At 42.9% G+C, this 24,905-nt stretch overlaps 1 protein-coding gene across 4 annotated transcripts in view; it reads left to right on the top strand.

Annotated features, from left to right (window-relative positions):
• LOC112267477 (tumor necrosis factor receptor superfamily member 19L-like) overlaps positions 1–15,570 on the top strand; it is a 50,955-nt gene extending 35,385 nt beyond the window's left edge. For 2 of the 4 annotated variants that reach the window (XM_042297650.1, XM_042297649.1), the window contains exons 4-10: positions 1,130–1,314; positions 2,360–2,409; positions 2,556–2,843; positions 5,981–6,061; positions 6,843–6,921; positions 13,979–14,334; positions 14,441–15,570. In XM_042297650.1, the coding sequence (XP_042153584.1) occupies positions 1,130–1,314; positions 2,360–2,409; positions 2,556–2,843; positions 5,981–6,061; positions 6,843–6,921; positions 13,979–14,318 (1,023 nt within the window). In that variant the 3' untranslated portion in view covers positions 14,319–14,334; positions 14,441–15,570. The remainder of the gene's footprint in view (positions 1–1,129; positions 1,315–2,359; positions 2,410–2,555; positions 2,844–5,980; positions 6,062–6,842; positions 6,922–13,978; positions 14,335–14,440) is intronic. The other 2 variants (XR_006078871.1, XR_006078870.1) reach the window with 2 other exon arrangements.
• Positions 15,571–24,905: the final 9,335 nt, after the last annotated feature.

The raw sequence follows: 24,905 nt of genomic DNA, 5'->3' as shown, positions 1-24,905 counted from the left end.
CAGGGACTCAAATCCTGCAGTGCCAGACGTGTCCCCCTGCTTAAGCCAGTACATGTCCAGGCCCGTCTGAAGTTTGCTAGAGAGCATTTGGATGATCCAGAAGAAGATTGGGAGAATGTCACATGGTCAGATGAAACCAAAATATAACTTTTTGGTAAAAACTCAACTCGTCGTGTTTGGAGGACAAAGAATGCTGAGTTGCATCTAAAGAACACCATACCTACTGTGAAGCATGGGGGTGGAAACATCATGCTTTGGGGCTGTTTTTCTGCAAAGGGACCAGGACGACTGATCCGTGTAAAGGAAAGAATGAATGGGGCCATGTATCGTGAGATTTTGAGTGAAAAACTCCTTCCATCAGCAAGGGCATTGAAGATGAAACGTGGCTGGGTCTTTCAGCATGACAATGATCCCAAACACACCGCCCGGGCAACGAAGGAGTGGCTTCGTAAGAAGAATTTCAAGGTCCTGGAGTGGCCTAGCCAGTCTCCAGATCTCAACCCCATAGAAAATCTTTGGCGGGAGTTGAAAGTCCGTGTTGCCTAGCAACAGCCCCAAAACATCACTGCTCTAGAGGAGATCTGCATGGAGGAATGGGCCAAAATACCAGCAACAGTGTGTGAAAACCTTGTGAAGACTTACAGAAAACGTTTGACCTCTGTCATTGCCAACAAAGGGTATATAACAAAGTATTGAGATAAACTTTTGTTATTGACCAAATACTTATTTTCCACCATAATTTGCAAATAAATTCATTAAAACTCCTACAATGTGATTTTCTGGATTTTTTTTCCTCATTTTGTCTGTCATAGTTGAAGTGTACCTATGATGAAAATTATAGGCCTCTCTCATCTTTTTAAGTGGGAGAACTTGCACAATTGGTGGCTGACTAAATACTTTTTTTGCCCCACTGTACATATACTATTTTTATATACAGTATACAGTATATTTATATATATTTATATATACAGTATATTATACATTTATATATAGATTAGTTCCTGCCCAGAACGGCAGTGTTAGTTATTTTGGAACGTCTTATTGAACACAGAACAACTGTAGTGTATGTGTGTAATTACAGCGGTGCATCTACTCTGTTCTGAGAGGTGAAGATGTTTTCTCCTGCCAGGCTTGCGGGCAGGTCAAGGGACCAGGCGAGGTGGTGCAATGTCAGTCTTGTCCAGCGGGCACGTTTTCAGACGGCTATGACTCTGATCAATGCCGCTCACACTCCTCCTGCGGGGTCCTCAACAAAATGGTTGTGACCTCTGGTACATCACACTCTGATGCTGTCTGCGGAGACTGCCTGTCTGGGTATGTATCCCCATACTACCCTCTCCCTGTTCCTCAATATGAGGACACCATAACTACCCTCTCCCTGTTCCTCAATATGAGGACACCATAACTACCCTCTCCCTGTTCCTCAATATGAGGACACCATAACTACCCTCTCCATGTACCTCAATATGAGGACACCATAACTACCCTCTCCATGTACCTCAATATGAGGACACCATAACTACCCTCTCCATGTACCTCAATATGAGGACACCATAACTACCCTCTCCCTGTTCCTCAATATGAGGAGACAAAACTACCCTCTCCCTGTTCCTCAATATGAGGACACCATAACTACCCTCTCCATGTACCTCAATATGAGGACACCATAACTACCCTCTCCATGTACCTCAATATGAGGACACCATAACTACCCTCTCCCTGTTCCTCAATATGAGGAGACAAAACTACCCTCTCCCTGTTCCTCAATATGAGGACACCATAACTACCCTCTCCCTGTACCTCAATATGAGGACACCAAAACTACCCTCTCCCTGTACCTCAATATGAGGACACAATAACTACCCTCTCCCTGTACCTCAATATGAGGACACCATAACTACCCTCTCCCTGTACCTCAATATGAGGACACCAAAACTACCATCTCTCTGTGTATCTCAATATGAGGACACCATAACTACCCTCTCCCTGTACCTCAATATGAGGACACCATAACTACCCTCTCCCTGAGGACACCATAACTACCCTCTCCCTGAGGACACCATAACTACCCTCTCCCTGAGCACACCATAACTACCCTCTCCCTGTACCTCAATATGAGGACACCAAAACTACCATCTCTCTGTGTATCTCAATATATACCAAACAAGTGCAACAAGCATGTTTTTTCTTCCTAAAAATGTAATGACTAAAATGTAAATATAAGATGGGACCATGAAATGAATACACTGCTATGATAACATGGTATAACGTGGTATAACGTGGTATAACGTGGTATAACATGGTATAACGTGGTATAACGTGGTATTGTTGTGATATTAATATTGTTTGGTGCCTCTAGGTTCCACCCCACTGCTGGGAGGACAGCCTCCACCCTGGTCTGTGTGAGAGGTGAGTGTGGACAGAAACAATATCACACCAACAAATAGTAATCTACTGTGATTATATTTCCACTGGTGGAATAATGGTTTTAACAGGGTCATATTCTCTCTTCCCCCTCATGTCTCTGTTTCTCTCTGTCCTTCCCAAAACCCTAGCTCCCCCTTATCTCTCCCCAGCCCCCCCGGCCCAGTCTACCCACGTGCGTGCGGTGCGTACGGTAGGTAAGGGTTTGGCGGGAAGTGGCGGCCTGTCGGTGAACGGTACGGCAGTGCGGAGCCCGGAGGAGAAGAGTACAGAGTATGCCGTGTTCGTCCTGGTGCCAATCTTCTGTGTGATGGGACTCCTGGGGATCCTCATCTGTAATATCCTCAAGAAGAAAGGATACCACTGTACTGCTGAGAAGGAGGGAGGAGACGAGGAAAATGCCACACCACAGAAAGAGGGTGAGAGAGAGAGAGAGAGTTAGGGAGAGAGAGACAGAGAGAGAGAGTTAGGGAGAGAGAGACAGAGAGAGAGAGAGGGAGAGAGAGACAGAGAGAGGGAGAGAGAGACAGAGAGAGAGAGGGAGAGAGAGTTAGGGAGAGAGAGAGAGAGACAGAGAGTTAGGGAGAGAGAGACAGAGAGAGAGAGAGAGAGACAGAGAGAGAGAGAGACAGAGAGTTAGGGAGAGAGAGAGAGACAGAGAGTTAGGGAGAGAGAGAGAGACAGAGAGTTAGGGAGAGAGAGAGAGAGACAGAGAGTTAGGGAGAGAGAGAGACAGAGATACAGAGAGTTAGGGAGAGAGAGAGAGACAGAGACAGAGAGACAGAGTTGAGTTAAAAGAAAACGCAAAATCGACATTCAAGCCTGATTGGATTACCAAATCCTTATCCTTATCCTTATCCCTTATCCTTATCCTTATCCGGAGAATCACAATCACATTTGACAGTTTTGTAAAAACCCCGATTCTAACATTTAATCCTATCCGGTTGCTGAAATCTTCTCAGTTAACATTTGAAATCTGTCCCTGGACAGTAAACCTGAATCCTCAGACTCACTGTTTCAGACCTGACAGATTTACACGTAAAGGGGATACACATGAGCGTCACACGTCCTGTCACACACTGGGAAGCAGGTCTCTACAGAACACAAGGAGGCTCCTGAATAAGATGATATCTCTCTAAGGGCAGTGATGTAGATCCTCTGATACAGACGATAGCTACATCTCTCACAATCACAGGGCACAAACAAATCCCATTTTTCTTTCAGCCCTTTTCATAGACAGTAGTCATGTTAGACTATAAGCCATGTAATGAGGGTGTGGTGGGGGGAACTAATAACTCTGACGCAAAGGGAACAGTACACATTCTAATCCCCTTAAGATCAGATGGAATTCCGTAACACACACACACGCACACACACACACACACACACACACACACACACACACACACACACACACACACACACACACACACACACACACACACACACACACACACACACACACACACACACACACACACACACACACACACTCCCAATCCCAATCTGGTTGGCATTGCCTTTGTATCTCTTGCTCTGCTTTGATGCATGAGGATCACAGTGAGGAGAGTGTATCTTTATTTGATTGTGTGTGTGTTTGTGCCACCAGCTGTGTTTGATGACACAGCTGTCTCTACAATAGGCCTGGCCTTACAGCGTCGTCTCCGTTGACGACTGTTTATGTTTCCTGTTGCTGTGTCCATGCTTACCTCCGCTACACTGTCACACCAGGGCTGGACTTGTTTATCTTGTTTTCTCCCTCTTCCTGTCTGATGTTGCTAGTGTCTCAGTCTCCATCCCCTTGTGAAACCGTAGCTGCCCTGTAGCATGGAGAAACTCCCTCTCGCCCTCCCCTCCTGCTTCTCTCCCTCTCTACGAGGAACAAGACACTATCAGTCTATCTCTCCTTTCCCAGATCAATTATTCAATAATGTCTCCTCTCCTTTCCTCTTCCTCATATCACCCACTTCTCCTTTCCTTTCCTCTCCTGTCGCTCTCTCTCTCTCATTCCTTCTCTATCCCTCTCTCTCTCTTTATTTCTTCCTTATCTCCCTCTCTCTCTCCCTCCCCTTCTCTCTCTCCCCCTTCTCTCTCCCTCTCCCTCTATATCTCTCTCCCTCCCTCTCTCTCCCTCTCTCTCTCCCTTTATCTCTCTATCCCTCTCTCTCTTTTATTTCTTCCTTATCTCCCTCTCCCTCTCCTTCTCTCCCTCTATATCACTCTCCCTCTCTCTCTCCCTTTATCTCTCTATCCCTCTCTTTCTCTTCCTATTGTTTCTCACTCTCTCTCTTTTCTTCTCTCTGTCTCTCTCTCTCTCTCTCTGTCCTTCTCTTTCTCTGTCTCTCCCTCTCCTTCTCTCTCTTACACCAGCACTTTACTCATTAATGTATATGTGTGTGTGTGTGAGACACCTTTTCTTCTGTCAGTTCTCTTTTAACCTCCACTGACACAGTGAACACTCATTTGAGAGCATGGGGTTGTACAAGCTATACAGAATACATATATGTGGATTGCATTTGTAGATCTATGGCTTTGGGTAAAGTATTGAGAAGTAGTTAGTTGGTGTTAGTCTGCGCTAACACTCCCTGCGTCACAAAGATAGGCTGACTCAGGCTGCTGCAGAAATACCATTGTTCACGGTGGAGAGGAAGCTATTGTTGTGACAGACAGACAGACAGACAGACAGACAGACAGACAGACAGACAGACAGACAGACAGACAGACAGACAGACAGACAGACAGACAGACAGACAGACAGACAGACAGACAGACAGACAGACAGACAGACAGACAGACAGACAGACAGACAGACAGACAGACAGACAGACAGACAGACAGACAGCTGAATGGAGCATGCAGCTGAGTTAGCTATTCTAGTGCCTCCATCTGTTCGCTTCTTGCATCTATTCTGTTGGTTGCTCTCATACAAGGACCGTCAGCCTTATGAGAGAGAGAGGAGGGCAGATAGAGAATAGGAGAATAAAACACATTTAGTTATAGGAAGCAAGAGAGATATGTGGAATGAAATAGACAGAGAGACAGAGACAGAGAGACAGACAGAGGGACAGAGAGAGATAGAGAGACAGAGACAGACAGACAGACAGACAGAGACAGACAGAGATAGAGACACAGAGAGAGCGAGAGAGAGACAGAGAGAGAGAGAATAGTTGAGAACTAGGGAGATTTAACAAGCTTAATCAGCTCTGTTGGTGTACACAGCCCTAAAGTTGTCTGACATACCATCCCACTGACGTCTCTATTCAGTCACTCAAACACACATCACACATTCACACAGGGAGAGTCTCTCATTTCCAGAGCTTTTTCTTTATTGAGTTGAAAAGTAAGTTTGGTTCAATTCCCTGTGGAATTGTTTATTATTTCTAAGATGAATCCCAGTGTTGTCCCTATTTAGTTCTCTGGTAGCCTACTTTCACATGACCTGTCATTATCTCTGGGTAGTCAACTACTAACAGTAATGTTGAATGTTTCTCTCCCTATATTTACCCCCCCCCCTTCTCTCTCTCCCTCTCTCTCTCCCTCCCCTCTCTCTCTGTAGGTAACGGTTGTCCCTACATCGTAGATGACCCTAATGAAGACACCATCAGTGTTCTGGTACGCCTCATCACAGAGAAGAAAGGTACCAGTCCCTTTATGATGATGTCACTGCTTCTTCTGATTTCATAGGCCCGATCCTAGTGCAGCCCCTAGCCCTTTACCAGTTGTGTGTTTGGAGAACCGAAGCCAAAACAACAACGCTGTAAACTCTTCTATGCCCACTACAAGGCCCAGGTTAAGCCACGTTACTTCCTCCTATACCGTCTCTTCAGATCTGCAAACACAGAAAGACGAATCTGCTAAGTGAAACCCCTAACTGCCTCAATATCAAATAGCAGCCTATTCATTTCCCTGCTGTGGGACTCTAACATTATTGATCTAACACTATTGATCTAACACTATTGATCTAACACTATTGATCTATTGATCTACTATTGATCTAACACTATTGATCTAACACTAGTGATCTAACACTATGGATCTAACACTATGGATCTAACACTATTGATCTAACACTATTGATCTAACACTATTGATCTAACACTATTGATCTAACACTATTGATCTAACACTATTGATCTAACACTATTGATCCAACACTATTGATCCAACACTATTGATCCAACACTATTGATCTAACAATATTGATCTAACACTATGGATCTAACACTATTGATCTAACACTATTGATCCAACACTATTGATCGATTGAGTTACTGTGGTGAGTGCTGTCATCACACTTGATTTGATTTCCCTAAGGAATCCCCGCGTGTGTGTGTGTGTGTGTGTGTGTGTGTGTGTGTGTGTAATCACTCATGCAGCTGTTCTCTGTAGTATTTGCTGAAGCGCTGTATGTGTTGTAGAGAATGCTGCTGCCCTGGAGGAGCTGCTATTGGAGTACGAGAGTAAACAGATGGACATCAGCAAAGCCTCCTCAATCAAGTGAGAACCCTGCCTAGACAATACATACCTTAGTGTTCTGGGTCAGAGCAATGACCCTGCCTAGACAATACATACCTTAGTGTTCTGGGTCAGAGCAATGACCCTGCCTAGACAATACATACCTTAGTGTTCTGGGTCAGAGCAATGACCCTGCCTAGACAATACATACCTTAGTGTTCTGGGTAAATACAGTGTTCTGGGTCAGAGCAATGACCCTGCCTAGACAATACATACCTTAGTGTTCTGGGTCAGAGCAATGACCCTGCCTAGACAATACATACCTTAGTGTTCTGGGTCAGAGCAATGACCCTGCCTAGACAATACATACCTTAGTGTTCTGGGTCAGAGCAATGACCCTGCCTAGACAATACATACCTTAGTGTTCTGGGTCAGAGCAATGACCCTGCCTAGACAATACATACCTTCGTGTTCTGGGTCAGAGCAATGACCCTGCCTAGACAATACATACCTTAGTGTTCTGGGTCAGAGCAATGACCCTGCCTAGACAATACATACCTTAAACAGTGTTCTGGGTCAGAACAATGACCCTGCCTAGACAATACATACCTTCGTGTTCTGGGTCAGAGCAATGACCCTGCCTAGACAATACATACCTTAGTGTTCTGGGTCAGAGCAATGCCCTGCCTAGACAATACATACCTTAGTGTTCTGGGTCAGAGCAATGACCCTGCTTAGACAATACATACCTTGGTGTTCTGGGTCAGAGCAATGACCCTGCCTAGACAATACATACCTTCGTGTTCTGGGTCAGAACAATGACCCTGCCTAGACAATACATACCTTAGTGTTCTGGGTCAGAACAATGACCCTGCCTAGACAATACATACCTTAGTGTTCTGGGTCAGAACAATGACCCTGCCTAGACAATACATACCTTAGTGTTCTGGGTCAGAACAATGACCCTGCCTAGACAATACATACCTTAGTGTTCTGCTCAGTCGTACTGCTGGGTAAGAGAAATTACTGTATATATGAATGGACAAAAGCCATTGATCACATGGCAACACTCATTCCTAAACAAGGGTTGCAAAGCTACCGGTCATTTACCAAAGTTACTGGAATCTTCAGTCATTTTGGTAATTAACAGAAAATCTAGGGAAATCTATTGTAACTTTGGTCATTTACACTTGAATAACTTTCCCACCAGTTTGAGGCCAAAACATCAGCAACAAATATATTTTGACATAGTAAAGTAAATAAAAGTGTGTAAAAAATATATTTCATGCTGAAATCCTCATATTAAACACCAATGGTATTCACTAAGTTGATGGTTCATACATTTCATATATTGTACATGTGATAAGACCACACAGAGGGCCAGAGATGATTAGACACCTGTGATAATCTGAAGTACCCCAAACGGGCCACTAGACATCTTGTGATAGGTACACAAAATATATAGACGTCTTGTGATAGGTACACAAAATATATAGACATCTTGTGATAGGTACACAAAATATATAGACGTCTTGTGATAGGTACACAAAATATATAGACGTCTTGTGATAGGTACACAAAATATATAGACATCTTGTAATAGGTACACAAAATATATAGACGTCTTGTGATAGGTACACAAAATATATAGACGTCTTGTGATAGGTACACAAAATATATAGACATCTTGTGATAGGTACACAAAATATATAGACGTCTTGTGATAGGTACATAAAATATATAGACGTCTTGTGATAGGTACACAAAATATATAGACATCTTGTATAGGTACACAAAATATATAGACGTCTTGTGATAGGTACACAAAATATATAGACATCTTGTGATAGGTACACAAAATATATAGACGTCTTGTGATAGGTACACAAAATATATAGACGTCTTGTGATAGGTACACAAAATATATAGACGTCTTGTGATAGGTACACAAAATATATAGACGTCTTGTGATAGGTACACAAAATATATAGACGTCTTGTGATAGGTACACAAAATATATAGACATCTTGTGATAGGTACACAAAATATATAGACGTCTTGTGATAGGTACACAAAATATATAGACGTCTTGTGATAGGTACACAAAATATATAGACGTCTTGTGATAGGTACATAAAATATATAGACGTCTTGTGATAGGTACATAAAATATATAGACATCTTGTGATAGGTACATAAAATATATAGACGTCTTGTGATAGGTACACAAAATATATAGACGTCTTGTGATAGGTACACAAAATATATAGACGTCTTGTGATAGGTACACAAAATATATAGACATCTTGTGATAGGTACACAAAATATAGACATCTTGTGATAGGTACACAAAATATATAGACGTCTTGTGATAGGTACACAAAATATATAGACGTCTTGTGATAGGTACACAAAATATATAGACATCTTGTGATAGGTACACAAAATATATAGACGTCTTGTGATAGGTACATAAAATATATAGACGTCTTGTGATAGGTACACAAAATATATAGACGTCTTGTGATAGGTACACAAAATATATAGACGTCTTGTGATAGGTACACAAAATATATAGACGTCTTGTGATAGGTACACAAAATATATAGACGTCTTGTGATAGGTACATAAAATATATAGACGCCTTGTGATAGGTACACAAAATATATAGACGTCTTGTGATAGGTACACAAAATCCTTGAAAGATACCAAAGTTCTGGTAGTTTACTGGTAAATGTAGACCGTTTTCCAGTAACATATCAACCCTATGTGAAGTCTCAATAGTGCATCTAATCAAAGGAAGTTGAAATGGTGTCTCACAAAGACATGACGTGCACAGTTTGAACTACTCCAGGAAGTGACGTCTCAGTGCTGCCCCCTCTCATTGAGTAACTCAAAAATGAAGGCCGACCGGGGTACTGCAGGCTGCCATTAATCAATCAGGTGTCAAACTCATTCCATGGAGAGCCTAATGTCTGCTGGTTTTTGGTTTTCAAGACCAATTCAACAAGGTGAGGAGAGTTCCTTAGTAATCAGTGACCTTAAGTCATCAATCAAGTCCAAGGAAGGAACGAAAACCCGCAGACACTCTGCTCTCCATGAAACGACTTTGACACCTGTGAACTAAATTGTCCTTATACCTTCGTCTCTGTGCGATTTTTGAATTAATCACTTCAAGGACATACATCTGGTGTATTAGAAGCCATTGGAGAGAGAGAACAATAAACATATACATATAGAGAGAGAAAAGTGGCACAACCATCACAGGACAGGTTATAGGACAGGTTATAGGACAGGTTATAGGACAGGTTATAGGACAGGTTATAGGACAGGTTACAGGGCAGGTTATAGGACAGGTTAGAGACCACAGGTTATAGGACAGGTTATAGGACAGGTTGTAGGACAGGTTATAGACCACAGGTTACAGGACAGGTTATAGGACAGGCTACAGGACAGGTTATAGGACAGGTTATAGACCACAGGTTACAGGACAGGGTATAGACCACAGGTTATAGGACAGGTTATAGGACAGGTTGTAGACCACAGGTTACAGGATAGGGTATAGACCACAGGTTATAGGACAGGTTATAGGACAGGTTATAGGACAGGGTATAGACCACAGGTTATAGGACAGGTTATAGACCACAGGTTATAGGACAGGTTATAGGACAGGGTATAGACCACAGGTTATAGGACAGGTTATAGACCACAGGTTACAGGACAGGTTATAGACCACAGGTTACAGGACAGGGTATAGACCACAGGTTACAGGACAGGGTATAGACCACAGGTTACAGGGCATTTATAGGACAGGGTATAGACCACAGGTTATAGGACAGGTTACAGGACAGGGTATAGACCACAGGTTATAGGACAGGTTATAGGACAGGGTATAGACCACAGGTTATAGGACAGGTTATAGGACAGGTTAGAGGACAGGTTATAGACCACAGGTTACAGGACAGGGTATAGACCACAGGTTACAGGACTGGTTACAGGACAGGTTATAGACCACAGGTTACAGGGCAGGTTATAGACCACAGGTTACAGGACAGGTTATAGACCACAGGTTACAGGGCATTTATAGGACAGGGTATAGACCACAGGTTATAGGACAGGTTACAGGACAGGGTATAGACCACAGGTTATAGGACAGGTTATAGGACAGGTTAGAGGACAGGTTATAGACCACAGGTTACAGGACAGGGTATAGACCACAGGTTATAGGACAGGTTATAGGACAGGTTATAGGACAGGGTATAGACCACAGGTTATAGGACAGATTAGAGGACAGGTTATAGACCACAGGTTACAGGACAGGTTACAGGACTGGTTACAGGACAGGTTATAGACCACAGGTTACAGGACAGGGTATAGACCACAGGTTACAGGACAGGGTATAGACCACAGGTTACAGGGCATTTATAGGACAGGGTATAGACCACAGGTTACAGGACTGGTTACAGGACAGGGTATAGGCCACAGGTTATAGGACAGGTTATAGGACAGGTTAGAGGACAGGTTATAGACCACAGGTTACAGGGCAGGTTATAGACCACAGGTTACAGGACTGGTTACAGGACAGGTTATAGACCACGGGTTACAGGACAGGTTATAGACCACAGGTTACAGGACAGGTTATAGACCACAGGTTACAGGACAGGTTATAGACCACAGGTTACAGGACAGGTTATAGACCACAGGTTACAGGACAGGGTATAGACCACAGGTTACAGGACAGGTTACAGACCACAGGTTACAGGACAGGTTAAAGACCACAGGTTAAAGGACAGGTTATAGACCACAGGTTACAGGACAGGGTATAGACCACACGTTACAGGACAGGTTATAGACCACAGGTTACAGGACAGGTTATAGACCACAGGTTATAGGACAGGGTATAGACCACAGGTTACAGGGCATTTATAGGACAGGGTATAGACCACAGGTTATAGGACAGGTTACAGGACTGGTTACAGGACAGGGTATAGACCACAGGTTACAGGACAGGTTAAAGACCACAGGTTACAGGACAGGTTAAAGACCACAGGTTAAAGGACAGGTTATAGACCACAGGTTACAGGACAGGTTATAGACCACAGGTTACAGGACAGGTTATAGACCACAGGTTACATGACAGGTTATAGACCACAGGTTACAGGACAGGTTATAGACCACAGGTTATAGGACAGGTTGCAGTACAGGTTATAGACCACAGGTTATAGGACAGGGTAAAGACCACAGGTTATAGGACAGGTTACAGGACTGGTTACAGGACAGGGTATAGACCACAGGTTACAGGACAGGTTATAGACCACAGGTTACAGGACAGGTTATAGACCACAGGTTACAGGACAGGTTATACACCACAGGTTACAGGACAGGTTATAGACCACAGGTTATAGGACAGGGTATAGACCACAGGTTATAGGACAGGTTGCAGGACAGGTTATAGACCACAGGTTACAGGACAGGGTATAGACCACAGGTTACAGGACAGGGTATAGACCACAGGTTATAGGACAGGTTGCAGGACAGGTTATAGGATTCTGTATAGGATCCTGTATTCCAAATAGAATCAAATGCTTTTTGGAAGTCGATAAAGCAAGTGTATATTTTGGTATTATTTTGGTGGACATGTTTATCTATCGGGGTGTGTAGGGTGTAAATATGATCAGTTGTGCGATGTTTTGGTATAAATCCAATTTGTCTTTTACTCAAGACATTGCGCTTAATAAGGAACTTGAGAACTCTTACATTTATAATACTACAGAAAACCTTCCCCAGGTTAAGGTTCAAACAAATGCCTCTGTAATTGTTAGGGTCACATTTGTCTCAGTTCTTAAAGATTGGGGTTATGAGTCCTTGATTCCAGATGTCAGGGAAATAACCTACACTCAGGATCAAATTAAACAGTTTTAATATAGCCAATTGTAATTTTGCACTAGTGAGTTTGAGCATCTCATTTAGGATGCCATCAGGTCCGCAGGCTTTTTAAAATTTGAGAGCCTGAAGTTTCTTATAGAGCCCCTGGTCAGTAATAGTTTAGTTTCTTATAGAGCTCCTGGTCAGTAATAGTTTAGTTTCTTATAGAGCTCCTGGTCAGTAATAGTTTAGTTTCTTATAGAGCTCCTGGTCAGTAATAGTTTAGTTTCTTATAGAGCTCCTGGTCAGTAATAGTTTAGTTTCTTATAGAGCTCCTGGTCAGTAATAGTTTAGTGTCTTATAGAGCTCCTGGTCAGTAATAGTTTAGTTTCTTATAGAGCTCCTGGTCAGTAATAGTTTAGTTTAGTGTCTTATAGAGCTCCTGGTCAGTAATAGTTTAGTTTCTTATAGAGCTCCTGGTCAGTAATAGTTTAGTGTCTTATAGAGCTCCTGGTCAGTAATAGTTTAGTGTCTTATAGAGCTCCTGGTCAGTAATAGTTTAGTTTCTTATAGAGCTCCTGGTCAGTAATAGTTTAGTGTCTTATAGAGCTCCTGGTCAGTAATAGTTTAGTGTCTTATAGAGCTCCTGGTCAGTAATAGTTTAGTGTCTTATAGAGCTCCTGGTCAGTAATAGTTTAGTTTCTTATAGAGCTCCTGGTCAGTAATAGTTTAGTGTCTTATAGAGCTCCTGGTCAGTAATAGTTTAGTGTCTTATAGAGCTCCTGGTCAGTAATAGTTTAGTGTCTTATAGAGCTCCTGGTCAGTAATAGTTTAGTTTCTTATAGAGCTCCTGGTCAGTAATAGTTTAGTTTCTTATAGAGCTCCTGGTCAGTAATAGTTTAGTTTCTTATTGAGCCCCTGGTCAGTAATAGTTTAGTTTCTTATAGAGCTCCTGGTCAGTAATAGTTTAGTTTCTTATTGAGCCCCTGGTCAGTAATAGTTTAGTTTCTTATTGAGCTCCTGGTCAGTAATAGTTTAGTTTCTTATTGAGCCCCTGGTCAGTAATTGGGGTTTTTCGAATCCATTCAACTTCTCATGAATTTGCCGTTGTTCTGCGTTTGTGTCAATTTGAACGGTGTTGTAGAGTGTTTTAAAATGGGTTGTCCATATGTCACCATTTTGTATCGCTAATTCCTCTTGTTTCTCTCTCTCTCTTTATCCCCCCCCGCTACAGGTTTCCGGTGCTGTCTCCTCTGACTCAGTTCCTCTCCCTGCCCAGACTGTGTCCTCACCAGTCTCACCTCCACACCATCTCTGGCCTGTCCGGCCTGTCTGGCCCCCGACACGGCTACTGCTGCTCCCGCTGTGCCCAGAAGAAATGGCCCCCATCCTCCTCGGCCCCCTCAAACCCCCACAGTCCCTCCTGTTACCCCCTCTGGACCTCCAGTCCCTCCAGAAGACCCCTCTCCTGCCCCCCGTGGACACACACCACTCCCCCCCTAAGATCTCCCAGACCCCCAGCCCTGAGTCAGAGTCACTCCCTGGGGGGGAGTGGAGGATGCCCGGGGAGGTGACCCGGTCTGTTGGGAGGTGAGGATGGAAACACACACACACACACTTACACACACAAACACACATTCTATACACACATACGTACACACATGCACCATGTGCCAATCTTCTGTTTGATTGACAGGTTTCAGGTGGCTCAGATTCAGGAGCAGAGGCCTGGTTCCATGGGGATGACGTTCCGACCAGAGTCTAGTGACTCAGACTCAGTGGAAGACGCATCTCTGCTGGTGGGGAACAAGTCATCCTCGTCTTCTTCCTCATCAGCTGCCAGGGGTACACAGGAGGTGCCGGTCACTTCCTTTTCTCTTTCTCCCTCTCGTCGTTCCTCTCATTGTATTTTCACCACCTCTCTTCTTCTTCTCTCCAGTCCACTGAACATTCTGATTCTTGGAGTGTCGTTGACTTCTCCCAGGAGTCCCTGGAAAGCGCACACACGCACACGCACACGCACACGCACACACAGGAAGGCATATTCTTCTAGTGACTGCTGAATTATGAAATAGTAACACGTTGCCTGTCATTGTGGTGTCGGGGGAAGAACTCCCTCCACCACACACACACACCCTCCCTAGTTAGTCATCAGTGACAAAAACACACACGTCTAGCTCAGCACATTTAAACGTGAGACATACATAAAACACGGTTCATTCATGGTTTGTCAATGCTGACAGTTAGTGAGGAAGCTACTGACCCCTAGTGGAGATATTGGGAACACACACACACACACCACCTCTCAAGTCCCATTCCTGTGAGACAACATCCTGTGAGTCAATGGTCAACCATTCTAATAATCTCTCTCTCTCTCTCTCTTTCTCTCAGGTTAACAGCTAAACATTTGCAGTGGTGAATGCTGGGTAAAAAATAACTCTACCTCGCTGAGCGAAGGATGCGATGGGATTCCAAAACGGTGACCAGAGAGGTTGATTTTCCTCTTTGTTGGGATTTGGGAAGTTAGCCTGGGTGCTTGTTGGGAACTTAGCCTGGATGCCAGACACAGGGAAACACTCATATTTATAACACAATCAACTTGTATTTTATCCTATTGTTGAGCAATAATCCTCTGTCTTTAGTGGCAGGGAGGAGAAGAGAGAAGGAACAAACTATTCATTAACCCAGGCTTGTGGTTGTGCTTCCATAAGACTCTGGACAGGTTGGAGGACCTTAACACTGTCTGCACTTGATACTGCAATACACACACACACACATACACGGTAGGTCTACATTCACACACACACACACACACACACACACACACACACACACACACACACACACACACACACACACACACACACACGGTAGGTCTACATTCACACACACACACACACACACACACACACACACACACACACACGGTAGGTCTACATTCACACACGCACACACACACACACACACACACACACACACACACACACACGGTAGGTCTACATTCACACACACACACACACACACACACACACACACACACACACACACACACACACACATACACGGTAGGTCTACATTCACACACACACACACACACACACACACACACACACACACACGGTAGGTCTACATTCACACACACACACACACACACACACACACACACACACACACGGTAGGTCTACATTCACACACACACACACACACACGGTAGGTCTACATTCACACACACACACACACACACACACACACACACACACACACACACACACACACACACACACACGGTAGGTCTACATTCACACACACACACACACACACACACACACACACACACATTCACACACACACACACAGGTCTACATTCACACACACACACACACACACACACACACACACACACACACACACACACACACACACACACGGTAGGTCTACATTCACACACACACACACACACACACACACGGTAGGTCTACATTCACACACACACACACACACACACACACGGTAGGTCTACATTCACACACACACACACACACACACACACACACACACACGGTAGGTCTACATTCACACACACACACACACACACACACACACACACACACACACACACACACACACACACACACACACACACACACACACACACGGTAGGTCTACATTCACACACACACACACACACACACACACACACACACACACACACACACAGGTCTACATTCACACACACACACACGGTAGGTCTACATTCACACACACACACACACACACATTCGGTAGGTCTACATTCACACACACACACACACACACACACACACACACACACACACACACACACACACGGTAGGTCTACATTCACACACACACACACACACACACACAGGTCTACACACACACACACACACACACACACACACACACACGGTAGGTCTACATTCACACACACACACACACACACACACACACACACACGGTAGGTCTACATTCACACACACACACACACACACACACACACACACACACACACACACACACACACACACACGGTAGGTCTACATTCACACACACACACACACACACACACACACACACACACACACACACACACACACACGGTAGGTCTACATTCACACACACACACACACACACACACACACGGTAGGTCTACATTCACACACACACACACACACACACACACACACACACGGTAGGTCTACATTCACACACACACACACACACACACACACACACACACACACACACACACACACACACACACACACACACACACACACACGGTAGGTCTACATTCACACACACACACACACACACACACACACACACACACACACACACACACGGTAGGTCTACATTCACAAAAACACACAATAACAAGTATTATAGAAAACAACTCACATGTTTTGTCTAGATAAAATTTTGAATAATTCTTATGACAGATTTAGCTATTTAAACGATTTAGCTCATCTTATGTTTGAAGCGCTGATTAGCGGAAGTTTTAGGCCTTCTGAAGTTTTAGGTCTTCTGAAGTTTTAGGTCTTCTTGATCATGTTGAATGTAGTCTTATCTAGCAAATACTTGGGGGTTGAGCTCCAACATTGAGAGAGAGACATAATGATATATAAGCAGCATGAACTACATGTTGTACTCTTCAGCTCTTATAGATGGCATTTAAAGTGGAACTGACAGCATTTTAGCAACATGAAATCTAATTCAAATCAGTTCATATACGCCACCAGGAAGAATGTGACGCTTTAAAAAAAGATACAAATCTATCAAGCGAACGCTTAGATATGATCATTTTCATGTTTTCATAAATTCTTAAAATGTTTGGTAATTACATACAGTAAGGCATTTGTAAAAAAAAAAATCTATAGCAATATAGAGAGTTGAAAACGGTTTGAACAATTCATAGACACTGCAGTAAATAAAACCTAATTAAAACATCTGTAGAACAAAAAGCCACAAAATACACCTGAATGGATTTCTACAAATATGTCAATACCACAGGAGTCCTCTTACATTTGGGAACTTTACAGTCCTAATGATCAAACAACCATAAAAAGGCAGGCTCTCTTTCCCTATATGCACATCAACAACAAGATCAATAGCTAATGCCAGCCAGTGCAAGGTCAGCTACAATCTAACGAAGGAACATTAGATAAACCCTCTCAAGCTTTTTCAACTAGTTGACCGTCAAAATTGCACTGAGAAACGATGGGGAATAGTAAGTAGCCTGCTCGTCCTTCTGCAGCTTGCCTGCCAGTGCATTCTTGTCCCAACTAAGCACCCAAGCTAACTGGCTAAAGTGGGCTAGCTAGCTACATCCAGAGACAAATGAGAGAACACCTTACTCTGACCATTTGTACTCGCCCTAGCAGAGCTGGTTGCTAGGCTGTTTGTTTACATGATATCTGGAGCGTTCGTAACTAAGTATTACTTTTTTTGCCCATGTTTACTGACACTGCATATATTCAGCCGGTGTTGTGCGTTCATAAATGAATCAGCTATTCTGTGCTCTGGCACACTCAGACAAGAGGGCTCTGAAATCAGAGGAGATAGCCAGAGTGAATTAGCGAACGACAGAGATATGCTAACTGGATAATACGTCGCTCAAGTTCAGGATAGCTAGCTAGCAAAGCGATTCACATTCTTGCTAGCTAACTAAATGACACCTGCATCTCTAGCTGTGTAGCCACCGAAAACAATATGAGGGGCAAAGGTCACTCTTACTCACCCGCTCCTCCAATGACATGACATCCTCCTAGCAGCTAGCTAGCGTTAGGCTCTGTGTTTTTTAGCTTGCTACATCAATAGATACGCTAGCCTATTAGCCACGTTATGACTGACTTGTGATCATTGCCGTTGCGAGTGTGATTGTATTGACATTCCCGGTTAGTTAGTTAGTTACAATCATCCGTTTTTGAAACTGAAGGCAGCAAACAATGTACCAAGAAATGCATTAGTGAATTATATTAATCGTGCATTGAAATGCATCCATCTATTCTGCCAACGATGCCTTAGTGTACGTCATGGAACGCTGAGTCAAATAGAACCTATTTTTAAAACCTCTTATCAAGTTGGTTTTGTAGCATAAACTGGGAATTTGATATTTTTGACTGATATTATGATTCTGTTTGTTTCATATCTACAAAGTAGTTCAAACGCTGTCAGTTCCACTTTAGCTTAATTTAGCTTCTGATGAAAGTTGAATGTGTAGTACTGAGCTGTAAATGGCTGTATATATGTACATACGGCTGTGTAAATGGCTGTATACTGTATATGTACATAGGGCTGTGAATAGACAAGGTGAATTGCCCTGTTTTTATTGAAGCTCTTAGATGTGTACAGAGGATGGTCGTGACCTGGAAAGGAAAGGGACAAGGTCAGAGTCAGGGTCAGAGTCAGGGACAGGGTCAGAGTCAGGGACAGGGAAAGGGACAGGGTCAGGGACAGGGTCAGAGTCAGGGACAGGGTCAGAGTCAGGGACAGAGTCAGGGACAGGGTCAGAGTCAGGGACAGGGTCAGAGTCAGGGACAGGGTCAGAGACAGGGTCAGAGTCAGGGACAGGGTCAGAGTCAGGGACAGGGTCAGAGTCAGGGACAGGGTCAGAGTCAGGGACAGGGTCAGAGTCAGGGACAGGGAAAGGGTCAGGGACAGTGTCAGGATGTGGGTTTGCCAGTAATTTTCAGTGCCTCTTTTGACACACTTAAATCAGTCCCAGACATTTTGGGGGAGGTGTGCTTTGTCCTGTGACTTCCTCTCTCCTGGCGTGTCACATATCTAGGATCAGTTGACCCTCCCAGCTACACTGACCATTGATCAGTGGCATCCTACTCCATGTGGCATTTATCTCAAACCATGACCTCCCTTCCTGCCTTGTGACGATTGCCTAGCAACAGACAAAGGCTAAGTTAGTAGAATAATCAACTCGGCTCTTTTGCCCGCACAGATAAAGCACTACAGATACACTATTCAGAGTTTTCATTCAAGTGTTGTTACTTATTGTTACACACACACACCTGCACACACACACACACACACACACACACACACACACATAAACACACACGTTCCTGCTCCTCCAAGGAGATCATGCAGACAGACCCTATCATCTCTGGGTCGTCTGGGTAAATGCTGTATTCACAGTCCTCCTAAAGGGAACTAACTACATTACCACAGGAATACAAAATCATGACTGACCATCTCAATCTTATTCCTTCAGCTGCATTTCAAGTGTTTTCTACTTCTGTTTTATTTAGTTATTTAAATATATCTTTTTGATTAGTGTCTGACATAGCTGCTTGACCGTGGAAACACAGTTTGGGTTTTGCAGTTTACATTTTATAAAGGGTGGATAATAATGATGATTATGATTCATTTGAACTATTATTTTATATTCTGTACGTTGCTGTTTTTGCGGTTCAGAACCAGAATCTGGATTTGATTCTTTTTATTGGTTGAACATGTCCATGTTTTATCTGTTCTGTTTCATTATGACACGTTATAAACTGTTGCAGAAAGGAAAACAACTCGTCTTCTCTACGTTGTAGATTGTATTTATTATGATAATTACATTTTTCTGTATGATATTTTTACTCTTGAAATAAAGGAGAGGTTTATTTTGAGTCGTCTGTGTGTGCTTTGTGTTATATTGCATGAACGCTCAGCGGTAAACGTGTCTTTGGACTCGTCTGAAGTCGGTACATCCCATCTGCCAACTTCTGTCTAGCTTCAGAACAGTTTGGGCTACACACCCTGTGTAAAGGTGAGACCCTTCGACATGTACAGTACATATTGGTTGTTTTGCTCTTGGATGCCCACAGGTCTCACAAGACTCATCTGAAGGTCCACCTGGTACCAGTTAAAAACATATGGAAATACACTACCGGTCAACCTACTCATTCAAGGGTTGTTCTTTTACTATTTTCTACATTGTAGACATCAAAACTATGAAGACATCAAAACTATGAAAGGACACATCGAATTATATAGTAACCAAAAAAGTGTTAAACAAATCTAAATACAGTGCCTTTGAAAGTATTCGGCCCCCTTGAACTTTGCGACCTTTTGCCACATTTCAGGCTTCAAACATAAAGATATAAAACTGTATTTTTTTGTGAAGAATCAACAACAAGTGGAACACAATCATGAAGTGGAACGACATTTATTGGATATTTCAAACTTTTTTAACAAATCAAAAACTGAAAAATTGGGCGTGCAAAATTATTCAGCCCCCTTAAGTTAATACTTTGTAGCGCCACCTTTTGCTGCGATTACAGCTGTAAGTCGCTTGGGGTATGTCTCAATCAGTTTTGCACATTGAGAGACTGAAATTTTTTCCCATTCCTCCTTGCAAAACAGCTCGAGCTCAGTGAGGTTGGATGGAGAGCATTTGTGAACAGCAGTTTTCAGTTCTTTCCACAGATTCTCGATTGGATTCAGGTCTGGACTTTGACTTGGCCATTCTAACACCTGGATATGTTTATTTTTGAACCATTCCATTGTAGATTTTGCTTTATGTTTTGGATCATTGTCTTGTTGGAAGACAAATTTCAAGTCTCAGGTCTTTTGCAGACTCCATCAGGTTTTCTTCCAGAATGGTCCTGTATTTGGCTCCATCCATCTTCCCATCAATTTTAACCATCTCCCTGTCCCTGCTGAAGAAAAGCAGGCCCAAACCATGATGCTGCCACCACCATGTTTGACAGTGGGGATGGTGTGTTCAGGGTGATGAGCTGTGTTGGCCTTCGCAAAACATAATGTTTTGCATTGTTGCCAAAAAGTTCAATTTTGGTTTCATCTGACCAGAGCACCTTCTTCCACATGTTTGGTGTGGCTTGTGGCAAACTTTAAACGACACTTTTTATGGATATCTTTAAGAAATGGCTTTCTTCTTGCCACTCATCCATAAAGGCCAGATTTGTGCAATATACGACTGATTGTTGTCCTATGGACAGAGTCTCCCACCTCAGCTGTAGATCTCTGCAGTTCATCCAGAGTGATCATGGACCTCTTGGCTGCATCTTTGATCAGTCTTCTCCTTGTATGAGCTGAAAGTTTAGAGGGACGGCCAGGTCTTGGTAGATTTGCAGTGGTCTGATACTCCTTCCATTTCAATATTATCGCTTGCACAGTGCTCCTTGGGATGTTTAAAGCTTGGGAAATCTTTTTGTATACAAATCCGACTTTAAACTTCTTCACAACAGTATCTCGGACCTGCCTGGTGTGTTCCTTGTTCTTCATGATGCTCTCTGCGCTTTTAACGGACCTCTGAGACTATCACAGTGCAGGTGCATTTATACGGAGACTTGATTACACACAGGTGGATTGTATTTATCATCATTAGTCATTTAGGTCAACATTGGATCATTCAGAGATCCTCACTGAACTTCTGGAGAGAGTTTGCTGCACTGAAAGTAAAGGGGCTGAATAATTTTGCACGCCCAATTTTTCAGTTTGATTTGTTAAAAAAGTTTGAAATATCCAATAAATGTCGTTCCACTTCATGATTGTGTCCCACTTGTTGTTGATTCTTCACAAAAAAATACAGTTTTATATCTTTATGTTTGAAGCCTGAAATGTGGCAAAAGGTCGCAAAGTTCAAGGGGGCTCGAATACTTTCGCAAGGCACTGTAAAGGTGAAATAATAAATAAATAAATCTCTGCATGTGTATTTCCCACCGTGAGGCATGGGGTGGGTGTTATGGTGTGAGGGTGCTTTGCTGGTGTGACTGTCTGTGATTTATTTAGAATTTAAGGCTCACCTGCATGGCTACCACAGAATTCTGCAGCAATACTCCATCCCATCTGGTTTGGGCTTAGTGGGACAATAATTAGTTTTTCAACAGGACAATGACCCAACACACCTCGAGGCTGGGCAAGGGCTATTTTATCAAGAAGGAGAGCGATGGTGTGCTGCATTAGATGACCTGGACTCCACAATCCCCCGACCTCAACCCAATTGAGATGGTTTGGGATGAGTCGGACCGAAGGAAAGGAAGGAAAGAAGAAGGAAGAAGAAGGAAGAGAAGAAGAAGGAAAAAGCAGCCAGCATGTGCTCAGCATATGTGGGAACTCCTTCAAGGCTGTTGGAAAAGCATTCCAGGTGAAGCTGGTTGAGAGAATGCCAAGTGTGCAAAGCTGTCATCAAGTCAAAGGGTTGCTATTTGAAGAATCTCAAATATAAAATATGTTTTTTTGGTTACAACACTTTGTTGGTTACAACATGATTACATATGTGTTATTTCATAGTTTTGATGTATTCACTATTATTCTACAAAGTAGAAAATAGTAAAAACAAAGAAAAACGCTTGAATGAGTAGGTGTTCTTAAACATTTGACCAGTAGAGTATATGGCGACTAGTGTCAAAAATAAGGGCTTAAATACATGTCCAAAAAAACACATACAAACACATGTTTCCTGATCTTATATCGTTCAGATATGAAAGACACATCAGAACAAACTTCCTTTAGGTTTTTTGTGGGGGACTCTGTTGTCATGAATCTGTTATTTAATGCATTTCTATTTTTTGATAGTTCAAGGGGTCTTACAATTCAAAATCAAAAAGCTAAATGATCCTTAAAAAATGCACCCCTCCTTCTCCCTCCGGCTTAGACAGGGCTTAGACTCTTAGGGGTTAAGCATGAGTTTTTTTCTTAGTAATTTGTAGTTGTGCCAGCTAGCAGTGAGCCTGTGTTGCTTCTATAAAGCTCTCTGTCTGGATTATATCCAGCTCCATCTGTGAGTCTTTGGGATGTTAATTCATGACTTTCCAGACACACCCAAAAACCTGCCCAAGTCATGCCTGGAGCTGAACAACTTTCTCTGAATGCTCTTACGAGGAGGTCCTCTTAAGACTGATTTACAGTCTGTGTGTGGTGTATGTAATCCTGAAGAAAGGTTTGTTAGATACACTACAATCAGCGGCCCCTAAATATATATTTACTGTTTATTGTGATTACAGTATCACTAACGTCCCTGACATGTTATAACAGCATCTATTCTCTCTACACCCTCAGCGTCAACCAATGTATTTCTTCCTGTCTTTAGCTTCCTTAGCTAAGTCAGATGTCAATCAATGAGTTACTGTATTCCCCTCTCACTTTCAATGAGTTACTGTATTCCCCTCTCACTTTCAATGAGTTACTGTATTCCCCTCTCACTTTCAATGAGTTACTGTATTCCCCTCTCACTTTCAATGAGTTACTGTATTCCCCTCTCACTTTCAATGAGTTACTGTATTCCCCTCTCACTTTCAATGAGTTACTGTATTCCCCTCTCACAATCAATGAGTTACTGTATTCCCCTCTCACTTTCAATGAGTTACTGTATTCCCCTCTCACTTTCAATGTGTTACTGTATTCCCCTCTCACTTTCAATGAGTTACTGTATTCCCCTCTCACTTTCAATGAGTTACTGTATTCCCCTCTCACAATCAATGAGTTACTGTATTCCCCTCTCACTTTCAATGAGTTACTGTATTCACCTCTCACAATCAATGAGTTACTGTATTCCCCTCTCATTTTCAATGAGTTACTGTATTCCCCTCTCACTTTCAATGAGTTACTGTATTCCCCTCTCACTTTCAATGAGTTACTGTATTCCCCTCTCACAATCAATGAGTTACTGTATTCCCCTCTCACAATCAATGAGTTACTGTATTCCCCTCTCACTTTCAATGAGTTACTGTATTCCCCTCTCACAATCAATGAGTTACTGTATTCCCCTCTCACTTTCAATGAGTTACTGTATTCCCCTCTCACAATCAATGAGTTACTGTATTCCCCTCTCACTTTCAATGAGTTACTGTATTCCCCTCTCACAATCAATGAGTTACTGTATTCCCCTCTCACTTTCAATGAGTTACTGTATTCCCCTCTCACTTTCAATGAGTTACTGTATTCCCATCTCACAATCAATGAGTTACTGTATTCCCTCTCACTTTCAATGAGTTACTGTATTCCCCTCTCACTTTCAATGAGTTACTGTATTCCCCTCTCACTTTCAATGAGTTACTGTATTCCCCTCTCACAATCAATGAGTTACTGTATTCCCCTCTCACAATCAATGAGTTACTGTATTCCCCTCTCACTTTCAATGAGTTACTGTATTCCCCTCTCACTTTCAATGAGTT

The sequence above is a fragment of the Oncorhynchus tshawytscha genome, linkage group LG14, assembly GCF_018296145.1.
Source record: "Oncorhynchus tshawytscha isolate Ot180627B linkage group LG14, Otsh_v2.0, whole genome shotgun sequence".
NCBI classification, from domain to species: Eukaryota; Metazoa; Chordata; class Actinopteri; order Salmoniformes; family Salmonidae; genus Oncorhynchus; species Oncorhynchus tshawytscha.
This window is presented reverse-complemented; position numbering and strand designations above follow the sequence as displayed.